At 35.6% G+C, this 21,298-nt stretch overlaps 2 protein-coding genes across 3 annotated transcripts in view; one reads left to right on the top strand and one right to left on the bottom strand.

Annotated features, from left to right (window-relative positions):
• Positions 1 to 21,298, top strand: part of INTS4 (integrator complex subunit 4) — an 84,701-nt gene that overhangs the window by 51,969 nt on the left and 11,434 nt on the right. For both annotated transcript variants that reach the window (XM_039848132.1, XM_039848131.1), the window contains 6 exons: positions 3,289 to 3,404; positions 5,872 to 6,005; positions 7,040 to 7,197; positions 13,672 to 13,765; positions 16,212 to 16,292; positions 18,413 to 18,543. In XM_039848132.1, the coding sequence (XP_039704066.1) occupies positions 3,289 to 3,404; positions 5,872 to 6,005; positions 7,040 to 7,197; positions 13,672 to 13,765; positions 16,212 to 16,292; positions 18,413 to 18,543 (714 nt within the window). The remainder of the gene's footprint in view (positions 1 to 3,288; positions 3,405 to 5,871; positions 6,006 to 7,039; positions 7,198 to 13,671; positions 13,766 to 16,211; positions 16,293 to 18,412; positions 18,544 to 21,298) is intronic.
• Positions 4,479 to 21,298, bottom strand: part of AAMDC (adipogenesis associated Mth938 domain containing) — a 57,448-nt gene continuing 40,628 nt past the window's right edge. The window contains exon 4 of the mRNA XM_039848136.1: positions 4,479 to 4,672. Within this exon, the coding sequence (XP_039704070.1) occupies positions 4,666 to 4,672 (7 nt within the window). The 3' untranslated portion in view covers positions 4,479 to 4,665. The remainder of the gene's footprint in view (positions 4,673 to 21,298) is intronic.

Here is a 21,298-nt window from a genome sequence, read left to right as displayed (position 1 = left end):
TGTCCATTCATCCACCTAGCAAATTTTATATGCCTGCTTTGTGCTTACTATGTACCAAGCCCTGTGGTAAGTTTTGGAGGTACAGAGATGAGCTGATTAGATTTCCTTTTTCTCCTATATAGTGTTAATCAGTGCTTCGTGTAGTTTGCATTTTGTGCAGGATCACAGCTATCGTTATAGAGATTAGAGGTAGGGCTGGAGCTTTGGTCTGCAGATGGAAAATCTCAATTATTTTTTCCCAGTTATCTAGCTTTATTGACTATAGTCAAACTGTTACCATTGTTCATTTGCTGTTTGAAGAACTACTTGCATATATTTAATATAAAAATGTGTGTTATCGTGTTCCATATATTTAAATGAGCTTATGTGACAAGATTGTTCCAACTGTATAGTTTCTTGATTTTCAGAAAAATTTGCTACTAAGAGTAGAAAAACTGTGGATCAAATCAGGTACTTGGAAGATATATTAAAAACTAAAAATACCATAGTAGTCTTGCTCTAGGTAACATTTTTGATATCTGGTTGTCTGTTTTGTTATTTCTTCATGTTTGTTCAGTCCAGTTCAGTTCAAGATACATTTATTGACTGTTTTCAAGGAGCACTCATTCATTTGGTGTGTGTAGGTTGATTTGGGAAAAACACCTATTTTAGTCTGTAGTTTTGTGGTGTCATAGCGTAGAAGAAATGATAAATTCTGCTTGATAGAAGAGATGTTATAGAATGTTTAGCAGAACATTCTTGCTTTAAGATAAGGTTTGTGGTTATTTGGTCCACTCAGAATATTTATGTAAAACTGTCTTTATTGGATGATTGTAGACAGAAAACTCCTTTACCTTATAGTGAAAGATTTTGAAGTGACCTATTCTAATTATTACTTGATTTTTTTTCATCTCTTCTCATGAATGGTGCTTTATTTAGAAATATCAAAAAAGAATGTGATATAAGAGTGAAGGAATAGTCACAGTGGCATGTTTTTAAGACATTGCTAAAGATAGATACATAAATGAAAGTTTTGAAGGAGGTTGTTCTCTATTTAGCTTTAGTTCATTCAACAAACGCTATTGAACACTTGTTATAACCCAGTCATGGTGTTAGGTGCTGAGGAGATTTAAAAATGGATTCAACTCAGAGATGTAGTACTCAAATAGCTGTAGGTAGGGAGGTGGATAAGATAGTAAAAAATTATTACAACTCTCAGAATTGAAGTCTAGCTTTAGAGAAGCCCAGATGCTTAGGGGTCTTTGAGGGGACCTAATTAATAGCTCTTGTATTCTCCATCTGAGATCTGAGTAGAATGAGAGATAAAATAAAGAAGTGGCACCTGGAGGCCAAACTACAACTTTTAGAATATCCCCTGAGGCACAGTGAGTAAAAGGGCTGAGAGAGGTCAGAAAATTAATGAATTTAGTTCTTCCTACACAGAAGGAAAAACAAGACTGAGGAAAAGTGTGTTTTTCCTAACAGTATTGAATGTTTTTAATTTGATGCCTTTCATACCCCATATATCCATGAATTTGTTCACAGTGTTTGTTTTCTTTCTTTTGCCAGTCTGTCTATTCTCTAGTCCCTGGTGAAGTCCTATTTCCTTTGTGAAACTTTCTGATCTTGTAATCTTTTCTACCTTTAACAGATAGAAGGCAAAATATCATTTGATAGTTTATTACCTTGTGTTAGTCATCTTTGTCTCAGTTGGATTATAAACTCATTGAGAACAGAAATTAAGATTTATATTTCTTTTCACTTTGACACACCCTCGAAACCAGAACTTAACAAATAAAAAATAATATTCATAATTAGCAGTGCAGCATAGTTCTTTATAGTTAATAAAGGATATTCATATAGTCATAATAGTTAACCGATAGCCAATTAATAGCTAACTGTAGCCAGCTGAGATTTTACTGTATGACTGACACCTAAGAAGCTGTCCAGCAGACTTCCTCTCTTGCTCCATTGACCACAATGAGATTACTTGATTTACTTGCAAATCAGTCACTGGAAATGGGAATGAGATTGCCATAATGGGTTTAGACCAATTGTGGTTAAGCCCTTGGGCTGGACCTGCCTTCTCTGAGCACTTTGCTATCTACTTGATACCTGAGTGAAATCAAAGTTCTCTTTGATGCAGGATGGGACAAATTCCCCTGAGTGACCCTGCACCAAAAGAAACAGTACTCGACTGAGTGCAGGAAAGAATTCAAGGACATGTCAGAATTAGAGTCAAAAGAAAAGTTTATTAGAAAGGGGGCAACACTCCATAGACAGAGCGTGGTGTCCTCTCAGAGACAGAGTAAGAGAGCATGAGAGAGAGAGAGGAACAGAGAAAAAGACACTGAGAAGGAACTCTGAGTGTTCGAGGAATTCAGTTTATATGTCATTCTTCGTTCCTATGAATTACAGTCTAAAGACTTTGTTTACCCATTTTCCTTTGATAATATGGGTATACCATGTGAAAGATAATGTGAAAAGGCTTGCTGGTAGTTCCTAGCCTTTGATCCATATGTTCCCCATGGTTTTATCTACAGGGAGTGAATGATTGTGTTTGTGTTAAGAGTGACTTAAGGACTCTCTTTTCCTGTTTTCCCTTCATGGAATGGGTAAATGGTTTGTTAGTAATCCCAGCAGAAATCTTTATTTGTTCTGTAGGTTTCCTCATGATCTGGCCAGTAGGGCTGATTAGCACATTGCAGTCTCTGAATATAACTCGATCTAACATTTAGTTCCCTTGCCTCCTCCCTGCATTATGAAGGTGGATGAAAAGGCTGTTGGGTAAATAATGAGTAGTAATATTTGCCATAGCAGCTTTTTTTTTATCTTCATAATAACCATTTTTTTAGATGAATTGAGTTCCAGAATAATTGAATAACTTCTCTGAAGTCATAGAGGTAGCAAAAATAGGTGGTTGAAAATTTGCAGTTCTGAATCAGGCTTTCTGATTCTAATTCCTAGCACTTTTTAAAGCATTTATTCATTCATTCATTCATTCATTCATTCACTTACATATTCATTCATTCATTCATTCATTCATTATGGCATTGGTTAACAAAATCCAATAAGTTTCAGTTGTACAGTTTAACAGTAAGGCATATATATGCTTACACTGTGTGTTCACCTCCCATAGTTAGATTTCTTTCTGTCACCACATATTTGACCCCCTTTACGCCATCTACCTCCCCACCTACCCCCTACCCTCTGATAAGTCTCTGTTTGTCCTGTTCATTTGTTACTTTTAGGTTTATATTAAAGCATTTATTAACTTACTAAAGTGGACTATTACTTTCTTTATTTCAGATGCTTAAAGTTTCTGGGAAGTCGGCATCCAACCCTGGTGCTTCCCTTGGTACCAGAGCTCTTGAGCACCCACCCGTTTTTTGACACAGCTGAACCAGACATGGATGATCCAGCTTGTATCCTCTGTGCCTAGGGCAGATGCTGCCAACTTGGCAGGGAATTTTGGCATCTTTTTTCTGTAGTGTAGCTTAGGTGGTCTGAGTTTTTTTTTTTCTCATTTATTTTAGGTGAGAGTATATCTTGATGGAACTTGGTGGTTATTATTCTTAGCTCATTCTCGTTTTCATAGTTCATCTTAATTCACCTTTGCCATTTGATACTAATAATTTTTTACACCATTTATTGATCACCTACTATATTCCACATACTGTTTAAAAGCTTTATACATTTTATCACTGATCTTCCAAACAACCCTGGAACGAGGTATTATTCCCAGTTTATAAATGAGAAAACTAGGATTTAGAGAGGCTAAATAACTCTCCAAGCAGCAAATCTGGGATTCAAAGCCAGTCATCTTTGGTTTTAAAGTCTGTGAACTTTCCCCTATGTCTTATCCCATGTTTAACTTGATCTGCAGCCAGAAAGAGAGAATAGGGCCAACCTAGGCTGCATGATTACTTTGCCTCTGATAAAGGATCAATGGGTGTGTGATAGCCATGGGCAGCATGCTGTGTAATTGGATTGTTTTCTGGTAATGGGAATGAATACATTTACATCAGTGTATTCATAGTCTCCCATGGTTCTCTTTGCTCTATCACAAATGTTCCTGAGGTTTAGGGAGTATTTACTGAGACACAGGGATCAGGCAAATAAGATGACCATTGTATTCTCTCTTAATTCTGTTTATTTTCACAGTGTGTTTGGAGAATTTTTTAAAAGATCCATGTAATTGATATACTAGCCAATGTCTGACTATTTACTTTTAAGAAAGGCATATCCCAGACCTTACCTCTAAAGTTGTAATACTATAGCTGTTTGAAATTTAGCTCTTCAGAGAGGGGCTTGTATGCTAGATGTTCTGGATTTCATGACATTGAAGAGGTGCTAAATCTGAAGGTCCTTTCACATTAGAAAAAAATCATTAAACATTTTAGAAGTTTATTATATTAAGATATTATTCTGGGTAGTTGGAGGATTGTGTTATTTAGGAACTATGTTTGGATGTGAGTAACAGAGATTGCCCCCAAATATAGGTTAAACAAATTATGATATTTATTTTTCTCCAACATAAAAAAAGTTGGGGGTAAGCAGTCGGTGCTATTACAGCTGCTGCACATTAATTCGCGCTTCTTCTGATGATGATCTAAGCTTCTTCTGTTTTTTTGTTCTGCTGTTTTCAGTTATCCAAGGTTGTTACTAGTGCTCCAATCCTCAGGTTCAGGTTCTAGGCAGGAAGTTAGAGGATATGAATAAAATCAGTTTTCTATTAGTAAGGAAAAAGGGTAGAATAGATATTGGGTAGGCATACTGCATGCTCTGCCATCTGGGTGCATATAGAGATTAGAACTTATTTTTATCTTTTAGTTTCTGATTTTCCCTCTGTTATAAAATTAATATACATAAGAAAAAAATTCAAAAAAGTAAAAGAAACTTCATATTTAATACCCAAAGTCCTACTAGCCAAAGTAATCAACTGTTAATATTTTGGTGTTTTCTCTATTTTTTAAAAGCTCGGGGTTGGGATTTCGCTGTTATTAACATAGTTTATTTCATCAAGAAAAATTCGATAATAGGTGCTATCATATCTTCTTTGTATATATATATATTTTTTCCCCTCTTTAATTCCCCGCCTTCCACCCTTGACCTATGGATGTTGCCATTTCCCCTTAAGAACTGGATCTCCGAAGGCAGGGCGTCTCCTCCCACATGTAGTGTGTACCTGAGGCCAGGTGCCCCTGGGGCCTGGCACCCCCAGCACACTCGGGGTGGGGGGCCTGGTGCACCTGGGGCCTGGCACACCGGGTTATGGTCCGTGGCTCCCCCTGGGGCGTGAACCCAGGGCCTTCTGCATGTAAAGCAGACATGCTAACCAACTACACTGTGGAGCCACCACCCTCTTCTTTATATTTTAGAGCCTGCTTTTTACACTTGTGACAGATATAATATTATTAATTCTTTATAATTTTTAATGTGTATAATGCTCCATCAAGTAGATGAAACACAAGTTGTATAGTCATTCTCTTGGTTTTGACATTAAGGTTTATTATAAAAGATTCATGCTGTTTGATTATTAGAATAGATTTTGAGGTATGGAATTAGTCAACATTCATAAGACTCTTACTGTCTACTACAAAATTATCTAAAGGGATTGTGCCAGTATATGCTTTAGTAGCCAATGTGCCAAAAATTTTTGTTAGTATTTTCAGCAACATCAAGCATTATTTTTAAAAAATCTTTGGTATTTGGAGGGGTAATTGGGGCAATTTGGAATGGGGTAATCTATCTCTGTTTGAATTTGCATTTCTTTGTTAGAAAATTATAGTTATTTAATGGCAATTTGGGGGGCAGGAAGTGGAGGCACCAGATTCTGGCCAACTTCAACCTTTTATACCTCCACGTTTACTTAACCCATTCATCCATCAGACATTGCAGTTTTGGTTCTTATCTTCAATGCTGCGAAAACCTGTCCAACAATGCCTGCATTGTTCTCAGATCATACCTTCAGGCACTATGCCTACCTCAGGGACAGCCTTTCTCATCTTGTTCCTGCCTTGAGAGTATGTTGAAAACATCTTTTGCCTTTGTTTCAGGTTTTTGATTTTTGGTCATTTGTGGTTGTTAAATAGCAGCAAGCAGACTGTATATTCTCTGAAAACTCATTCATTCATTCTTTATCTCTCTTGGGCTGTGCTTTCACTTCTTACCTTTTAAGAAGATTCATTTTTAAATGTCCCTGAGTTGTTATGCTATCTTAAGCAAGAAAAAAGGAATCTAGAACAATATATTTTAGACCAAAGATTAGACCATGATATATTTTTACAGTTACATAAAGCCGTAATTCTCAAGAGGTTTATTTATTTATTTATTTTAACAAGTTTATTTTTAATAATATAACCTTTATTATTTTTAAAACCTAGAGAAATAAGAAATTTTTAAATGAAATATACTGGTAATAGCAAATACTTACTGAATGCTAACTGTGTGCAGTCACTTTTCTTAAGCTTTTTGTATTATCTTATCCCTCCTTTGGTTACTCTAAATAACTATTTAGAATAACATATGTACATGGTTAGAAAGTTTACATATAGAAGATATAAAATTAAAAGCAAACTCCTCTTTGTTCTCCCCTCCTCATCTCTTTCTTGAAAGGTAACTACTTTTAATATTAACAACAAAAATTATGATTATCATATAAAAAATTTATAGCATGCTATATAAACTTTTTTGGGGAATAAATCACCACTCTTCTATGAAGTGAAAGATCAAATAAAGTTTAAAAATAAATGTGACAACAAATTAATTTTTAGTCCTATTTCTGTGATTAGCCCATTTATTTCAGTTAGCAATAGAAAATATTAAACCATTCTCTTTTCCTTGCAGCTTGCGCTATTTTGGGTAGACTATGTTCATTTTCTCGCTTTCTTTTTCTCTCAATGAAGCTGGGGAAGGAGGAAAAGGATTTTTACTGAATCACCTAGCTTTTTTTCCCTTTACTTTGTTTGGTTCACATTTTTTTTCCTGGTTTCTTCGTGTTATTAAAAGCTGAGCCACAGAAATCTGATGGCACCATGACCCCACTATGTTTGCTTAGTTACCAGGTAGAAAACTAGTGTCATCAGCTGTTTCCCCCAATATCATGCCTCATGAGGATCCTTCTCATCAATTCCTGCAGCAGAGCCTTGAAAGGGTGTACAGTCTTCAGCACCTAGACCCTCAGGGAACCCAGGAGCTGCTAGAGTTTACCATCAGGTGAGATGATTAACCCTGTCCTTTAATAATTAATATTGTTGGTATGCTCAACTTGACTATTTTGATTTCCAGTGTTGGTCATAGGCTACTTTTTCTGACTTTGTAGGCCTGTGCTCACACATGGTTTTATGATCTGTTTATATTTGAATTAGATTGTGGTTTGAGGATATTACAAAGAAAAACTATTTGGGTTCATGGCCAGATTAATGGTTAGTACAAAACTAGAAAGAGCTACAAGGAAGCTGTTTTTAATTTTTCTTTCCTCATACATCACTTAGGATGAGTGACAGAAAAGGCAAAGTAACAGTGGTTTAGACAGGAGGAAAGGTTAATTCTTTCTCATAGGCAGGACAGAGCTGAGATGGTCATCAGGGGCCTAGGCTATTTCTCTCTTGTTTCTCCATCTTCTGCATCAGGCGGCCTTGGCCTAAAGATCCAAACCTACCAATCCTTTCTGTATTCCTACAGGAAAATGGGAAGAGCAGGAGAAGGGCATCATTTCCACCACTCCCCTCCCTCCCTTTTAAAGACACTTCCCTAAAGTTGTATTTTTAATTTTACTTGCATCCCATTGACTAGAACTTAAGTCACATGGCCATATGATACAAGGAGCAAGGAAAGGTAGTCTTTATGCTGGATGACCAGTGCTTAGTTAACATTTGGTGACTGTTGCTCAGAAGGAAGGAAAAGATGTTGGGGAACAACCAGCAGACTCTGCCACACCTTATTAGAATGTGGCATATCATCTTGAGTGATATGAAAAAAATTGAAACCCATTTGTCTTTAGCAAGGGCAGTATCTGTCTGTAAATAAGGTTTGATTAAAACACAACTATACTCATTTATTTAGGTATTGTCTATAGCTGCTTTCATGCTATAATGGCAGAGTTCAGTGGTTGCCAAAGAGACCACATGGCCTGCAAAGCCTAAAATATTTACTATCTGACCTTTTACAGAAAAAGTTTGCTGACCCTGAAGTGATGCCTCAATCACATTTTTATCTTTTTCTCGTCCCTCATTAAAGTGATTAATTTTAGAATCTGAAATTGTTGGCCCTGAGCACAGGAAAATAAGCTCCACTTCCTGACTCAGCCCCACCTAAATAAACATTTAGGTTTTGTCCTTAACAGTCTGTTTTAAAAATCCTGTTGGGACTAAGGCTAATACAAAATGCACAGAAGAAAGCCAGTTTGGTCATCAGCTGCAGTACTGACTAGGCTTTAAGTAGGTGCTCACTAAGTGGCCTTTGGTTTGAGTGACCTTCATGATCTGAGTTTTGTGAGGTGATAGTCTTGCTGGGTTTCAAGCTGGTCAGACCACTGTTGTAGTGCTGTGGTTAGTCCTGGGCACTATGTTTCTAACTGTGTGCATTCTGAAGAGAGTGGCCAGGATGGTGAAAGGTCTGGAAAGGAGAGCAGATGTTACTGTAGTTATTGATGACCTATTATGTTTTACAAACATTGCAGATAGATATTGTTACCATTTCACAGGGAAGAAATGAAAATTTTGGGAAGTGAAATAGTTTGTTAGGAAGTTGCAGAACCAGATTTAAATCTAGCTTTGTTTGACTCTAAAATTGATGCCCTGTGATATGCCATTGTGAAGGAGATTCTTTGTCAAGTGTAGATGAGATGACCACTGGGGTTCTTAGAACTTAAATTTTCCATTGTTGAGAAGTGAAATGTTAGAGTTTCATACAGAAGTTTCTTTGATTAGGACTCTGGTCATTTACTTGTTAGTACTAGTTTAAAACAAACTTCACTGTTATACACATTGCCTTTTGTTTTAATCCAAGCAACCATTTTACCCAACCAAGATCTCACCTATAGAAAGTCTACTTTAGTTCAGTGAAGGCCATGGGAGATGATTCGTTTGCTTGTTTGTTTCTAGAACTTGACATAATTACTTTGTCTTTACCACTGTACCTTGGGTGCTTTATAGGAACTCAGTAAATATTTGTTGAAAACCCTAGTTATGATGTCTTAACCAGGAATGAACTTTCAAGATTTTCGTACATGGCATTTTTTTCTGGTCATACCTCACTTCCCAATGTATAGATTTGATGTTTGTATGGCTCTGCTGCTTCGATCATAACAAGAACTGCTCTCTATCAAGTGCCCACAATGTACCCATTCTTCTAAGTGCTTTATGTACATTATTTCATTTAATTTAAAAAGAATCACTTGAGAATTACCCCATTTTTACAATGAGTGAGGGAGCTGGGGTTCATTCGTTATGTTTTTTGAGTATCCATCATATGCCAGGCATCGTGCTAGTCAAAGCGACATGATAGTAAACAATACATAGTCTCTGCTGCAAGGGATATTACAGCCTGGTTGGGGAATTAGCTAGGTAAACAAGAAATGAAGTATTGTGCTTTTCATGCTACAGTACAATAAGTACAGGAGAACTTACTTGTCGGAGAATAGAAGGGGACACCTAACACTTCTTGGATCATGACTAAGCAATGACCTGAAGAATGAATAGAAATTCAAGTGCAGAAGGAAGTGCGTATCAAGGATCAGGAACAGTAAAATTCTGGATTAAAACATCTAGCCTTTCCATCTGGTCACACTGCCCTATTTCTGGTTAACAGTTTGTATGACATGAAACAGGTACTATAAGGAGATTTAAAATCCAAAAGACTTGATTCAAGTCTTAGTTTTAGTTTTATCACTTCTTAGGTTCATGATCATGATCCCTCATCTGTAAATCGAACTATGAAGCTCATAACACTTTCGTAAAGGTTACCATAATATGTGGAAAGATTTTAAGAATATCAGTTACATAGATAATAGTTGGACCTTTATGAAATTTTGCTTTAAAAATTAAATCTAATTTTGGCTCATTTGACACACTAGAAATGCTCTTAATAGTTTGTAAGTAAATCCATTCCAGACTTTATGAATGTAATTATGTGTAAATTCATTGGTGGTGGAAAGGGATCTTCTTTTAAAGAACGCAGCAGTTGCTTATCTACTGTTTCAAATAATGAACTGATTTTTCAGAGTTTGTATTTTTCGTGTAATTCTTAAGATGCTGTTCCTGGTAATACACATTATTGTTTTAGAAATCACATCACTTCAGAAGTGTTCTGTAATAGAGAATTGTTCTTTTGTAATGAAACAGCTTATTTTGAAACAAATAGGACTTCATTTATCTAGAATCAAAAGAAATGCACTTCTTTTCTTATGGGAATTTTTTTAAACACCAACCCTGAAGAACGTGAGATTTCTTGGTTAAATTCTTTAGAATCCTTCTTTTGCTGTGCATCATTTAATGTCCCTAAGGAATAGTGCCTGTTTTGTGGCCTGGGAACTAGTCTAGTAACTAAAGAGGTGGAAATAAAATGTTTGTAATTTGTAATCATCTGGGTGCAAGAATGAAGATAGCTTTTGAAAAGTCATCATGATTCTGTACTCATTTGGCATTTTCTAACGTTCCCCATTATTTTACCTAAACTACTAAGAGACACTAATTGTAAATATGATATTTAGAGATTGAAAGAAATGTTTAGTCATAAATAACATTTGATGTACACACCCAGAGTCTTTTTGACTATCTTTAGACAATGATTTTAAAATGAACAAATACAGCTTATTGTGTAAACTTTTTTTTTAAACTGCAATATATGTAAACTTGCATTCTTATAATATTTTTAAAATACTACATACATGTTGCCATCATGTGAACTAAGGATTGCTAAACTGCATGTTCCTGGGAGAGCTCTTTTGCCCTGCCAGATCAAATCTGTAGAAATGTGGCTTAATATATATGATTTTAAATCAGTTTTGGTCTCATCTATATGTGATGTAGTTCATAAATATATGAAAAGAGTTTCATAGCAAATAAACAAATGAAATGCAGTATGATCTGGTACATAAAAAAAAAGACTTTCAGAGTCAGACAGACCTGAGTTCATGGTTTATTTTTGCCACTTAGTAAATTCTGTGACCTTCGGCAAGCCACCTAAACTTTGATCTTTAGTTTCGTCCAAAGCAAAATGAGATTAATTGTAGTTCACATTGTAAGGATTAAATGAGCTCAAGTACGGAAACACCTAGTACCCCCAGAATAGTGCACATAGAAGGTGCTCTTTGTAACCTTTTTCATTAAAGAGTTCATAGTCTCCTGAGGGATGTCTAAACTGGCTTCTTGAGGATTTTGGGAATAAAGAGGTTCAGACAGGAAACACTGGGACACAGCATTTTGTGTCTATCAAGTTTCCATTTTTATTTGTACAGTTGTTCAGATTTCCCATGGCTGGCTGTGTTGCATCTTGTTCTGTGCAATTCAGAACAATTGCTATAGTGCCAGAGTACTGTAACTTAGCACTAGGCTGCAAGCAGTCAGCTAATGTATAGTCAGCTGGTCAGTGTTCTCTGTAATTGTAACAGGAGATAGAATCTTCCTGGAGAAGAAATGGTTCAGGAGTAGAATGATTTGGGGCTTTTTCAAAAGAGACATCAGAGATGTGAAAGGGAGAGACCAGCTGGCCATCAAGATAGCACTTCACAGGTGTGACTAGCTAGTTACAGGGTCTTTTTATTGTGCTGGATTCCCACATACATGCAGGCTCTCTAGGACCAGCTCAAGCTACCCAAACTCATAAGAGATGACATATAAGCTACAGACCCCAATTTCTTCAATCATTTTAGGAATAATTCACTCTGTACCTCTTTCTAGGGCACTTCCTTCCTGGTATAATAAGGTTCTTAGGCAGCATTAGCTATCAAAGTTGCCAGAGATTATAGGGAAGGGGCTTAGTCCAATGGACAGTTTTGTACAGCTACTGTGAAACCTAATATATTAGGCCATCCCTGAAACAGTTAATTTCTCTCATGACCCAAATCTTCAGGTTTCCCACAATTATCACCTCTGTATGACATTCTGATGCTTCCATTAAAAACAAGACAACTTTCTATGAAGTTTTTCTGAGAGAGATTGTTAGGTCTCACACATACACCCTCCCTCCCCAAAAGACAAGAAGAAAGAAAAAAAAAAAAACAATACTTTTTATAGATGTATAGCATATCTCCAGAAGAATACAAAAGAAACTAGTAATGGTGGTTCCTCTGGAAAGGCTGTATTGGTTAGCAGTGCACAGGTATAGGAAAGTAGACTAATTTAATTATATATATATCCTTTAGTATCTTAAATTCTATGCCTTAATAGTATAATTCTATAGCTCTGTATTATCTATTCAAAAAATTAAAAATTTTAAATTAGTAATTCTAGCCCCCAGGCACAACTATTTTATCTGTGTCTATTTTCTATTTATCTATTTTCTTGTCCTTAGGCAGATATGTTTTATTTGGTTGTAATCACTTTGTCTATACCTGTTATCCATTTAGGATGCTTTTAATTGCAGATATCAGAAAACCTTATCTCAAACTAGCTTACAATAGCTGTTTATTTTCTCATGAATAGAAATTGGAGGCAGTTCTAAACATGATATGCTCAAGTAATTCATTTATATAATTAAAGACCAGGTTTCAATCTCTAAAGATTTTTCTTGTCCTCAGCATTTGCTTTATCCCAAGGCTTTTTTCTTTTAGAGTTAATTGTGGCTGCCAGGCAATCAGGGCTAAAAGCAATCTTATTCAGACTAGTGAGACATAGAGAGAGAGACATAAAGACATAAATATGGAGAGACAGACAGGCAGACATTAAGAGATACCATCAGACCTGCTTCAAGCATGGAATATGAGTCCTTCCATTAGGACTAATAAAGCCAACTTAGGTCACATAACCAGAGAAATAACATGTACTAATTGGCTTAGTCCAATTAAACTCTGTGTGGAATTGGGTGTGGGGATACTTTCCCTTGAACAAAATCAAGATTCAATTAGTAAGAAAGAGTGGAGAGTGGATAACTGGGTAGGCAGCCAACAAAGTTCACCACAACATCTTAAAAAATTTTTTCTGATGGTACAAAAAATAGTTGTCCATTGTTTAAAATATTTGAAAAATAAAGCATAACTGGGAGAAGGCACTAAAAAGTACCCTAATAACTATCCAGAAAACTACTTTGCTATATTTTTCTCCTATATATAGTTTTACATGGTTGAGATCATCCACTTTATTATTATTTTATATTTTAATGGCTATAGAATATTCCATTGACTAGATATAAAGTAATTTTAACAATTTTCCTACCTTTGAATATTTAAGATTTACTATCATAGTCCATACAGTGAATATTTATGGGGCATCAAGCATTTCATTTTTGTTGACTATTTTCCTTAGAATGACTTCTCAGCATAAAACTACTGATCAAAATATTTGACCATATGTATGACTTTTATAACATAGTACAGTTTTACTTTCCAAAAGAATTGTATCAATTAAGCTGCTCTCAAAGTGTGAGTGAACTACTTTCATTATAACCACTTCAGCATTGGTGCTCTGATATGATTTTTTTTACTGATGTTATCTTTATCCTCTCTTTGGCTTGGGGTTTTATTTACTACAGGGATCTGCAAAGACTTGGAGAACTTCAGTCTGAATTGGCAGGGGTAGCCGACTTCTCTGCTACCTACCTTCGGTGTCAGCTTCTTCTCATTAAGGTTGGTTTGGATCCATTATGTTCATAATTGTGATGCTAAGAATGCACTTTAACGTATCCAGCAGTGTTTGAAGCCGTAAGTAGAAAAATATATGGTCTTCTGTAGCCACATAGCAATGGAGAAATTGTGTACTCCGTGGTATAATTATATTTCTCTCTAATTAAGAATTATTAACTCATAAAGGAATTTGAATTTCTTTTGATTTGGGAGAATTCTTTCATCACTGTATAATTAGAGCAAATTGGATACGTAATCATTTTCTTTAGAATCCCAAGGATTGTGATTTTTTTTATTATTTGATTAGCAAAGAACTTGTATGAACTTTTATTCTCTTTTAAAGTGCTGACTTTACTTTGTTAGAGTCACATTAGACAAAGGTTGATTTCATTGCTGTTAAAGGGGCCAATCTGATGGCATTTTATACTAGGTAGTCAGATGATATATATACACACACAAAATTGATACACAAGAAGGTGTTTCAGTTTGCTGAGTTAAAACCAATTAAACTAGTTCACTAGCTTTCAGCTTCTGCATCAGAGTGTAGTTCTGCTATAAATGTAGGCTTAGGATTTAGGAGAGCCCTTCTTGATAAGACTTTATGTTGGTTTTAGTTCCAAATGTTATTAGTCTTCAAAATGATTAACCATATTTGTTCAAAGTCAGAATAAATGGAGGAGTCAGAAATTATTTCTCTCTGTAAGATGTGTGAGCTTATGGTTTTGCAAGTGTGTGTATACATCTGAAGGTGGGTTTGTACACTGAAGCAGGTTGGGATTTAAAGAGCTCTTCTTCTGCTAGATAGATTCTTTCAAATGTATATCTACGTAACTACCATAGTCAAGATATAGAACATTTTCGTTACTCCCAAAAGTTCCTTTGTGCCCTTTTGCAAAATTGTTTGGCTTTCCAAGCTTCTATGAAACAGGGCTAATAATCACCCAGATAAGGACGGTAACAAGCAATGTGTGTAAAAGCCCTTGGCCTGGTGTCTGATACATAGTGAGTGCCATGCCGCTGTTGGTCTTTTTCTTTATTCCTTGGCTTTCTGTCTCCTCTATGGGAATACAAAAAGGCCTTTGAAAAGAACCCACTTTTCTGTAGTAGGAAAAGAGAAGAGATTACTCCTAAAAACACAGAATTATGTTGTTTACTAAGTATCATGGAGTGGCAGGGTAGGCAAGGGACCCAGGCTTAGAATCAGAGGCAGCCAGGTGTTTGATAATTAGGGAGGAGCTAAATCAATTGTGGCAGACCTCTACTGCACAGTATATTCTGTAGCCAGTAATGATCTTTATGAAGAACTATATAAACAACATCACAAAATACGGTATAAGGTTATGTACCCAAAAAGTATATAAAATTACTTCTGCTTTCTGTCTTCAATATATAAAAAACATGCATTTGAGAAATAATTAGAAGGAAATTTTCAAAAATAATAACTGTTAAGATAGTATGATTTGGGTGATTTATAATTTTTTATATCTATAGTCTAGATATAAAGTCACCAGGTACATGTGACTATTAATATTTAAATTTAGATGTGCTATAAGTGCAAAATACACACTGGATTGTTTAGACTTAGTATAAAAAATGATTATAAACTATCTCATTAGTAATTTTTAAAATATTGAGTGCATAATGAAATTGTAGTATCTTGGATATACTGGGTTAAATAAACTGTTGTTAAAATTAATTTCACCTATTTCTTTTTACTTTTAAAAATATGGCTACTAGAAAATGTAAAATTACATACATGGCTTCTGTTATATTTCTGTTGGATAGTGTTAGTCTAGGTTTTCTGTAATGTCATTGGATTATGACTATAATTAAGAAGGACTGTGAAAATTAGAGACTTTAGCAGAGATTTAGACAAGAGATGAGAGATGAGGCCATATAGTTGGATTGGAGAAGAGAGAAAGAAGGTGAAACCTATGGTTCTGAATAGTAGTTTTTGAATGTAGAGAGATTGAGAGAGGGTAGAATCTGTGAAAGCTCTTGACTTTTAGTTTGGGTATGCCAGTAAGGTGATAGGGCTGTTCAAAGGATAGTAAGTGTGGGGCAAAGAAAAGAAAAACACAGTCAAGAAAGAAGAGTCTAGACAGGGTAGTCCATTGACTCTTAGAACAAGGAGGGCCCAGAGCCTTGGGCTGGCTTGCCTTGACATTCTGGTAAGGGCTTCATGGCTCCTGCACTCTGCTTGCAAGCTCTAGTCTGAAACATAGGACCTTTGGGCCAGGAATTGGATTGAATGGGGAGGAGTTCATTTAGCTAAAACCACTGGTCTCCTGGCTTTCCATACTAAGTAGGGCTTATTGGCTTAAAAGAATAAGACTGAGAGGAAGTCCTGATTATGGTAGATTTTCAAAGCAAAACAAACATGTAAGTCTCATAATATGCCAGTCTTCGTGACCTCTGTGTTCTGTTCTTTCCTGATTTGTCTTCGTAGGCCTTACAGGAAAAGCTGTGGAATGTGGCTGCCCCTTTGTATTTGAAGCAGAGTGATTTGGCCTCAGCTGCAGCAAAACAGGTAAGCTTATTGAGACTTTCTCCTCAATAGATCTCTGTCCAGTGATTGTCTCAACTAAGTCAGAGCCAGAGGCCTTCATATGGCTCCACGTATCTGCTGTGGCCTCCCCAGTTTCTGCCTATGATGACAGAAGTTAGTGATATGAGAAGTAGCATAATTAGAGGTCGCAGCACTGGCTTTAGGGTCTGCTTCTAATTTGCTCGGTGGTATTGAGCAGATTACTTAACGTTTTGGATTTTTTCCTCTGTAAAATATGGCAGTTCAATTAGATGATTTCCAAGATTCTTTTGTGTTCTAAAATATTATCAGTTTGTATTTCAGACATGCTAAAATCCAGTAAATACTATCATGAATCTTTCATCCGAAAATGTAGCTGAACTCATTTTCAGGTTGTTTATATTTTTAGCCTGTACCATCTCTTGAATGTTAAAACGTCCTTATGTTTTTCCTCAGTTCATTAAGTAGCATTTCATTTTATTTTGTTTGGGCTTATTTCTTTCTAGCTTTGAACAGTTTTCCTTCATTCTTTTTTTCCCCGCTCTTTAATTCCTCCGCCCTCGCCACTTCCGCCCCTACCTGATCTATGGATGTTGCCGTTTCTCCTTAAGAGCTGGATCTCTGAAGGCGGGGCATCTCCTCCCACATGCTCACAGCGTGCACTCTGGGGCTCTGGCGTACCTGTGGGGTCTGGTGCACCTGGGGTATGGTCCGTGGCTCCACCTGGGGCATGAACCCAGGACCTCCTGCGTGTAAAGCAGACATGCTAACCACTACACTATGGAGCCACCCCAAGTTTTCCTTCATTCTTAGGGATTGGGATTTGGTGAACTCTTCTGAGTCAAATCTTCCATATAGCGAGTCTGTATATGACTGAGGGATTATGACACAGTAGGAAGCTAATGATGGTAACTGTGATTGCTACATTACAGCTCACTAAATGATTTTAAGTTTGTTTTAATTAACCTTCACAATAAATAATCCCATAGGTAGGAATAAGTATTAAGCCCATTTTACAGGTGAAACAATTAATGTTCAGCAAAGTTAAGTTCATAGAGCTATAAGTAGTAGAGTCAGGGATTTGAGCCCAGATCCTCTGATACCCAGAGTCTGTTTTCTTTTCACTGCTCTGCTTCATCTTTCATCTGATCTAAACTCCCTCTCAGACCTGCTATGTGGCTTATTGTTAGGCAGTAGAACTTCATGACTCAAATCCCCAAGTGGGCCATATTATACGAGAGGGGATCAGGGAGCAATAGTCTGGAAGAAAGAAAGGAAAAGAGTTACCATTGCTTTGTGCCAGATACTGTGGTAGGCTCTTTTCATGCCCCGTTTAATCCTTTAGATTTTATAATGTTGATACTGTTTCTTCCCTATTTACAGATAGGGAAACAGAAGTACTGTGTAATTAAGTAACTTGTCTTACTGTCAGTTGTAGGAGAGCCTAGAGTTATTTCTTTGACCCCAAAGCCTTCAAAGGAAGACAAGCACAAAAAAGGAAAGGGAAGAGAAGCATCATTTAGTTGGGAGTAGCTGATTTGGATAGAATAGAGCAAGAGCTTAAGATGCACTAGGCTTGAGCTGAGGTCATAGACTCTGTTTTCTGCACTTATTCCCTCCCCAAACTCGCTTCTACAGATGAGGCATGTAGAACAGTCTGTCTAGATGACTAACAGGTGGTTAACAGTTCTTGATGTTATATTCTTGAAGACTTTTCCCAGGGATTGAGTTTCCATACATAGCATATATTCATTTGTTTCTACAGCACAGTGAATTTGGTTTAGGGTAACAAGCAGTGCTTTACAATTATGTCAGTGATTAAACTTTCATATCTTCACATCATCAACTAAAATGATTTTATTACAAGAAGAAAGTCTTTGTTTTTCGATTGACAAAATAATTTATTCTCTTTTTGTAAGACATACTATACATTTCTCTCAACACTTAAAAATAAATTTCTTTCAAATTAATTTCTCTCAACATAGGCACTTAAAAAAATATCAGTTCAGAATTAAAGCATAGGCATTTAAAAAAACTCATTTCCGAGTTTCATCTACAATTCTGTACTGCTCTCAAGGAAGACTTGATATTTTCACTGATTGTTAATTACCTTTTCCTTATAGATCATGGAAGAGACCTATAAAATGGAGTTCATGTACAGTGGTGTGGAGAATAAGCAGGTGGTGATTATACATCACATGAGGCTGCAGGCCAAAGCCTTGCAACTTATAGTAACAGCACGAACTACTCGAGGGTAAGATGTGCAGCTGGTCCAAAGGGGTGGCATGGTCTTTTCAAAGACATTCAGAGATCTCACCAAGGTTAATTATAAGTAAAATGATAGTTAGGAAAGATTGGCTAAGGGATATTAATATTAATTTTTTCAGATATTGGGTTAGATTAGATCCCTGGAAAAACCTTCCAGTGGCTATGCCTACAGCATAGCATAGGACTTCATCTGGGTACAAGGACATTTTGTATGGTCCTTGATAGATTTAAGAATTTAGTACCAGAAACCACTTTTTCTCTTTTGAAGGGACTAGTAAGCTCTCTCCCAGGCAGTAAAGACAAATTAAGAGAATGTATTGTACAGTGAGGCTACCTTGTTCAAATACTGACCTCTTCACTTACTAGTTATTTGATTATGGATGGGTTTTTAAACTTCTCTTGTGCTTTGTTTCCTTCTCTATAAAACAAGAATGACAGCAGCATCTGAATCATGGGGTTTCTATGAAGAATGAATTGAATAACATGTAAAAGCACTCAGCATGGTACATGGTACATAGTAAGAGTTCAATATAATGGTAGCTGTTAGACTTTCTAATAAGGAGAATTGCCATATTTCATCACTTCAAAAATCCACATTTTTTTATTTTAACTTCTCTGAAATCAGGAATTTTGATGGTGTGCCACAGTTTGATTGAAAGTGTTTTTTGGTCTGTTTCTTGGTGTTTCACAAAATAAAAATTATCTTAAGAATAATGGCATCATAGATTTGATATAGTACAGTATTTATGTAACTCATTGCCAGATCAAAGACACATCTGATGCTTGATTCAGCAGTTGTGTCAGCCTAAAAGTGGTACAGAGAAATAAATGTGGGTGTTTAAGCACTGAAAAATACAGATCAGAAAGGACATTCTGAATATTTATTTTTTCACTTATCTTGATAGTGACCTGATAAACTCAGGTATTAATTTTATCTTAGTGATATCCATACATTCATTTAACAGATGTTTCATCCCTACTACTCAGTCACTGCTGAGAAGAGATAGGTGCTTGTGTTGGCATCTATACTTTTTTATTTAAAGAAAGTAGATGTATTTTTCAGTTTATATATTATTACTGTAAAAATTTAAATATTGCAGATTAAGTGAAGGTCCTCTGATAATCTACCTTTTCTAGAACAGTGGTCAACAGATTTTTCCCAAGCCTGATAAATAGGGGTAGATTATAAATGTGTGTGTATTAACATAAATCAAATCATAATATACTTTGCTGTTCTGTCTCTTTTTCATTTCATCCAACAAAATATTTAATTTTTTATGTCATTAAATAAGATTCTAATACATTGGTCTTTTTTCATGCTGTATTATTTTATATTTTCCATTCGTATGCATTCTTGCTGCTTTTTTTCTTTCTTGATTTTTGCTAGATCTGTTTTTCTCTTTGTTTCTTTCTTATTCCAGGGGTTTAAACGTTCTGTACCCTAATTCTAACCTATTCAAGTGAGAGGCAGAATGTAGTAGTTAAGAGGGCTGCGGTGACTTGTTGCGTAGATTCAGATACTGACTCCACCATTTGCAAACTTAGTGACCTTGGACATGTTACTTAAACCTTCTATGCCTCAGTTTGTTCCTTTTAAGTTAAACCGAGATAATAATACTTATATGTAAATTTTTTAAAATATTGCCTGACATATTCAGAGTAAACACATGATAAAAGCTCATATTAGTTGTGTCTAAATAATACTTTTAGTCTTATATTTTTAGTCAATATATTGAACTATATCATCATAAAAGAATTAAATGGAATTTATGATAACTTCTACCAAGATCACCTCAGATCAAAATGAAAGTTTTAGTGTGCTTTTATTTGGTTGCCTCATACTGTTTAATTTGGAATTTAGTTTCAGCTTATGTTTTTATAATATATCTCTTATTTTAAGAATTCTTTCTTAAAATATGCATTACTCTTTATACATATATTATAAAAATTATTTAGCTCCAACTTGCTTACTACTGTGCTTTTTATCCTACAGTTGCCTTTTAAAATTCCTTGTTCTCACTCACTATTTGACTGGAACACATTCTCTACTAATTGTTTTTCAGAATAAGTTTATAAGTAGTATACTCCTTGGGACCTTACATGTCTGAAACTGCCTTTCTTTTGCTCTCATACATAAATGGAATTCTTTCAGAACTCCGTAAATATTACTGTGTTGCTGTTTAGTACTTAATGTTGCAGTTAGGATGTTTGATGTCAGTCTGGTTCTCTTTCTTTCATAAATAGCTTATTTTTACTGGCTCAAAGCTGTAAACTTTTCTTTCTATTTAGAATTCAGAAATTTCACCAGGATGTGTCTAGGTATGTGTTTCCTTTTGATAGTCTTAGTGACCTTCATTGGGACTTTGAAGTCTCAACTCTGTTTTGAACATGAGTTTTTTTTTTTTCCCCCTCTATTATTTCTTTAATTACTACTTTTTCCATCCAGTCCAGTCTCTCATACTAGATATTGTTATCTTCTGGATCTATTTTTTCTTATCTTTTCTCTCATAATTTCAGAGTTTTTTTTCTTTGACTATATTCTGAGTAAATTCTTCAATATGCTTTCTTAATTTACCATTTCAGTTTTCATCATTTTTCATTCTAGTATTTGATTGTTTGATTTTATTATTATAGTAGTTTCCTCTTATCCACAGGAGATATCTTACAGGACCTCCAGTGGGTGCCTGAAACTGCAGATAGTATTGAACTCTATGTATACTATGTGTTCTCCTCCACATACA

Source organism: Pteropus medius, unplaced genomic scaffold (assembly GCF_902729225.1).
Source record: "Pteropus medius unplaced genomic scaffold, Ma_sr-lr_union100, whole genome shotgun sequence".
In the NCBI taxonomy this organism is placed as follows: Eukaryota; Metazoa; Chordata; class Mammalia; order Chiroptera; family Pteropodidae; genus Pteropus; species Pteropus medius.
This window is presented reverse-complemented; position numbering and strand designations above follow the sequence as displayed.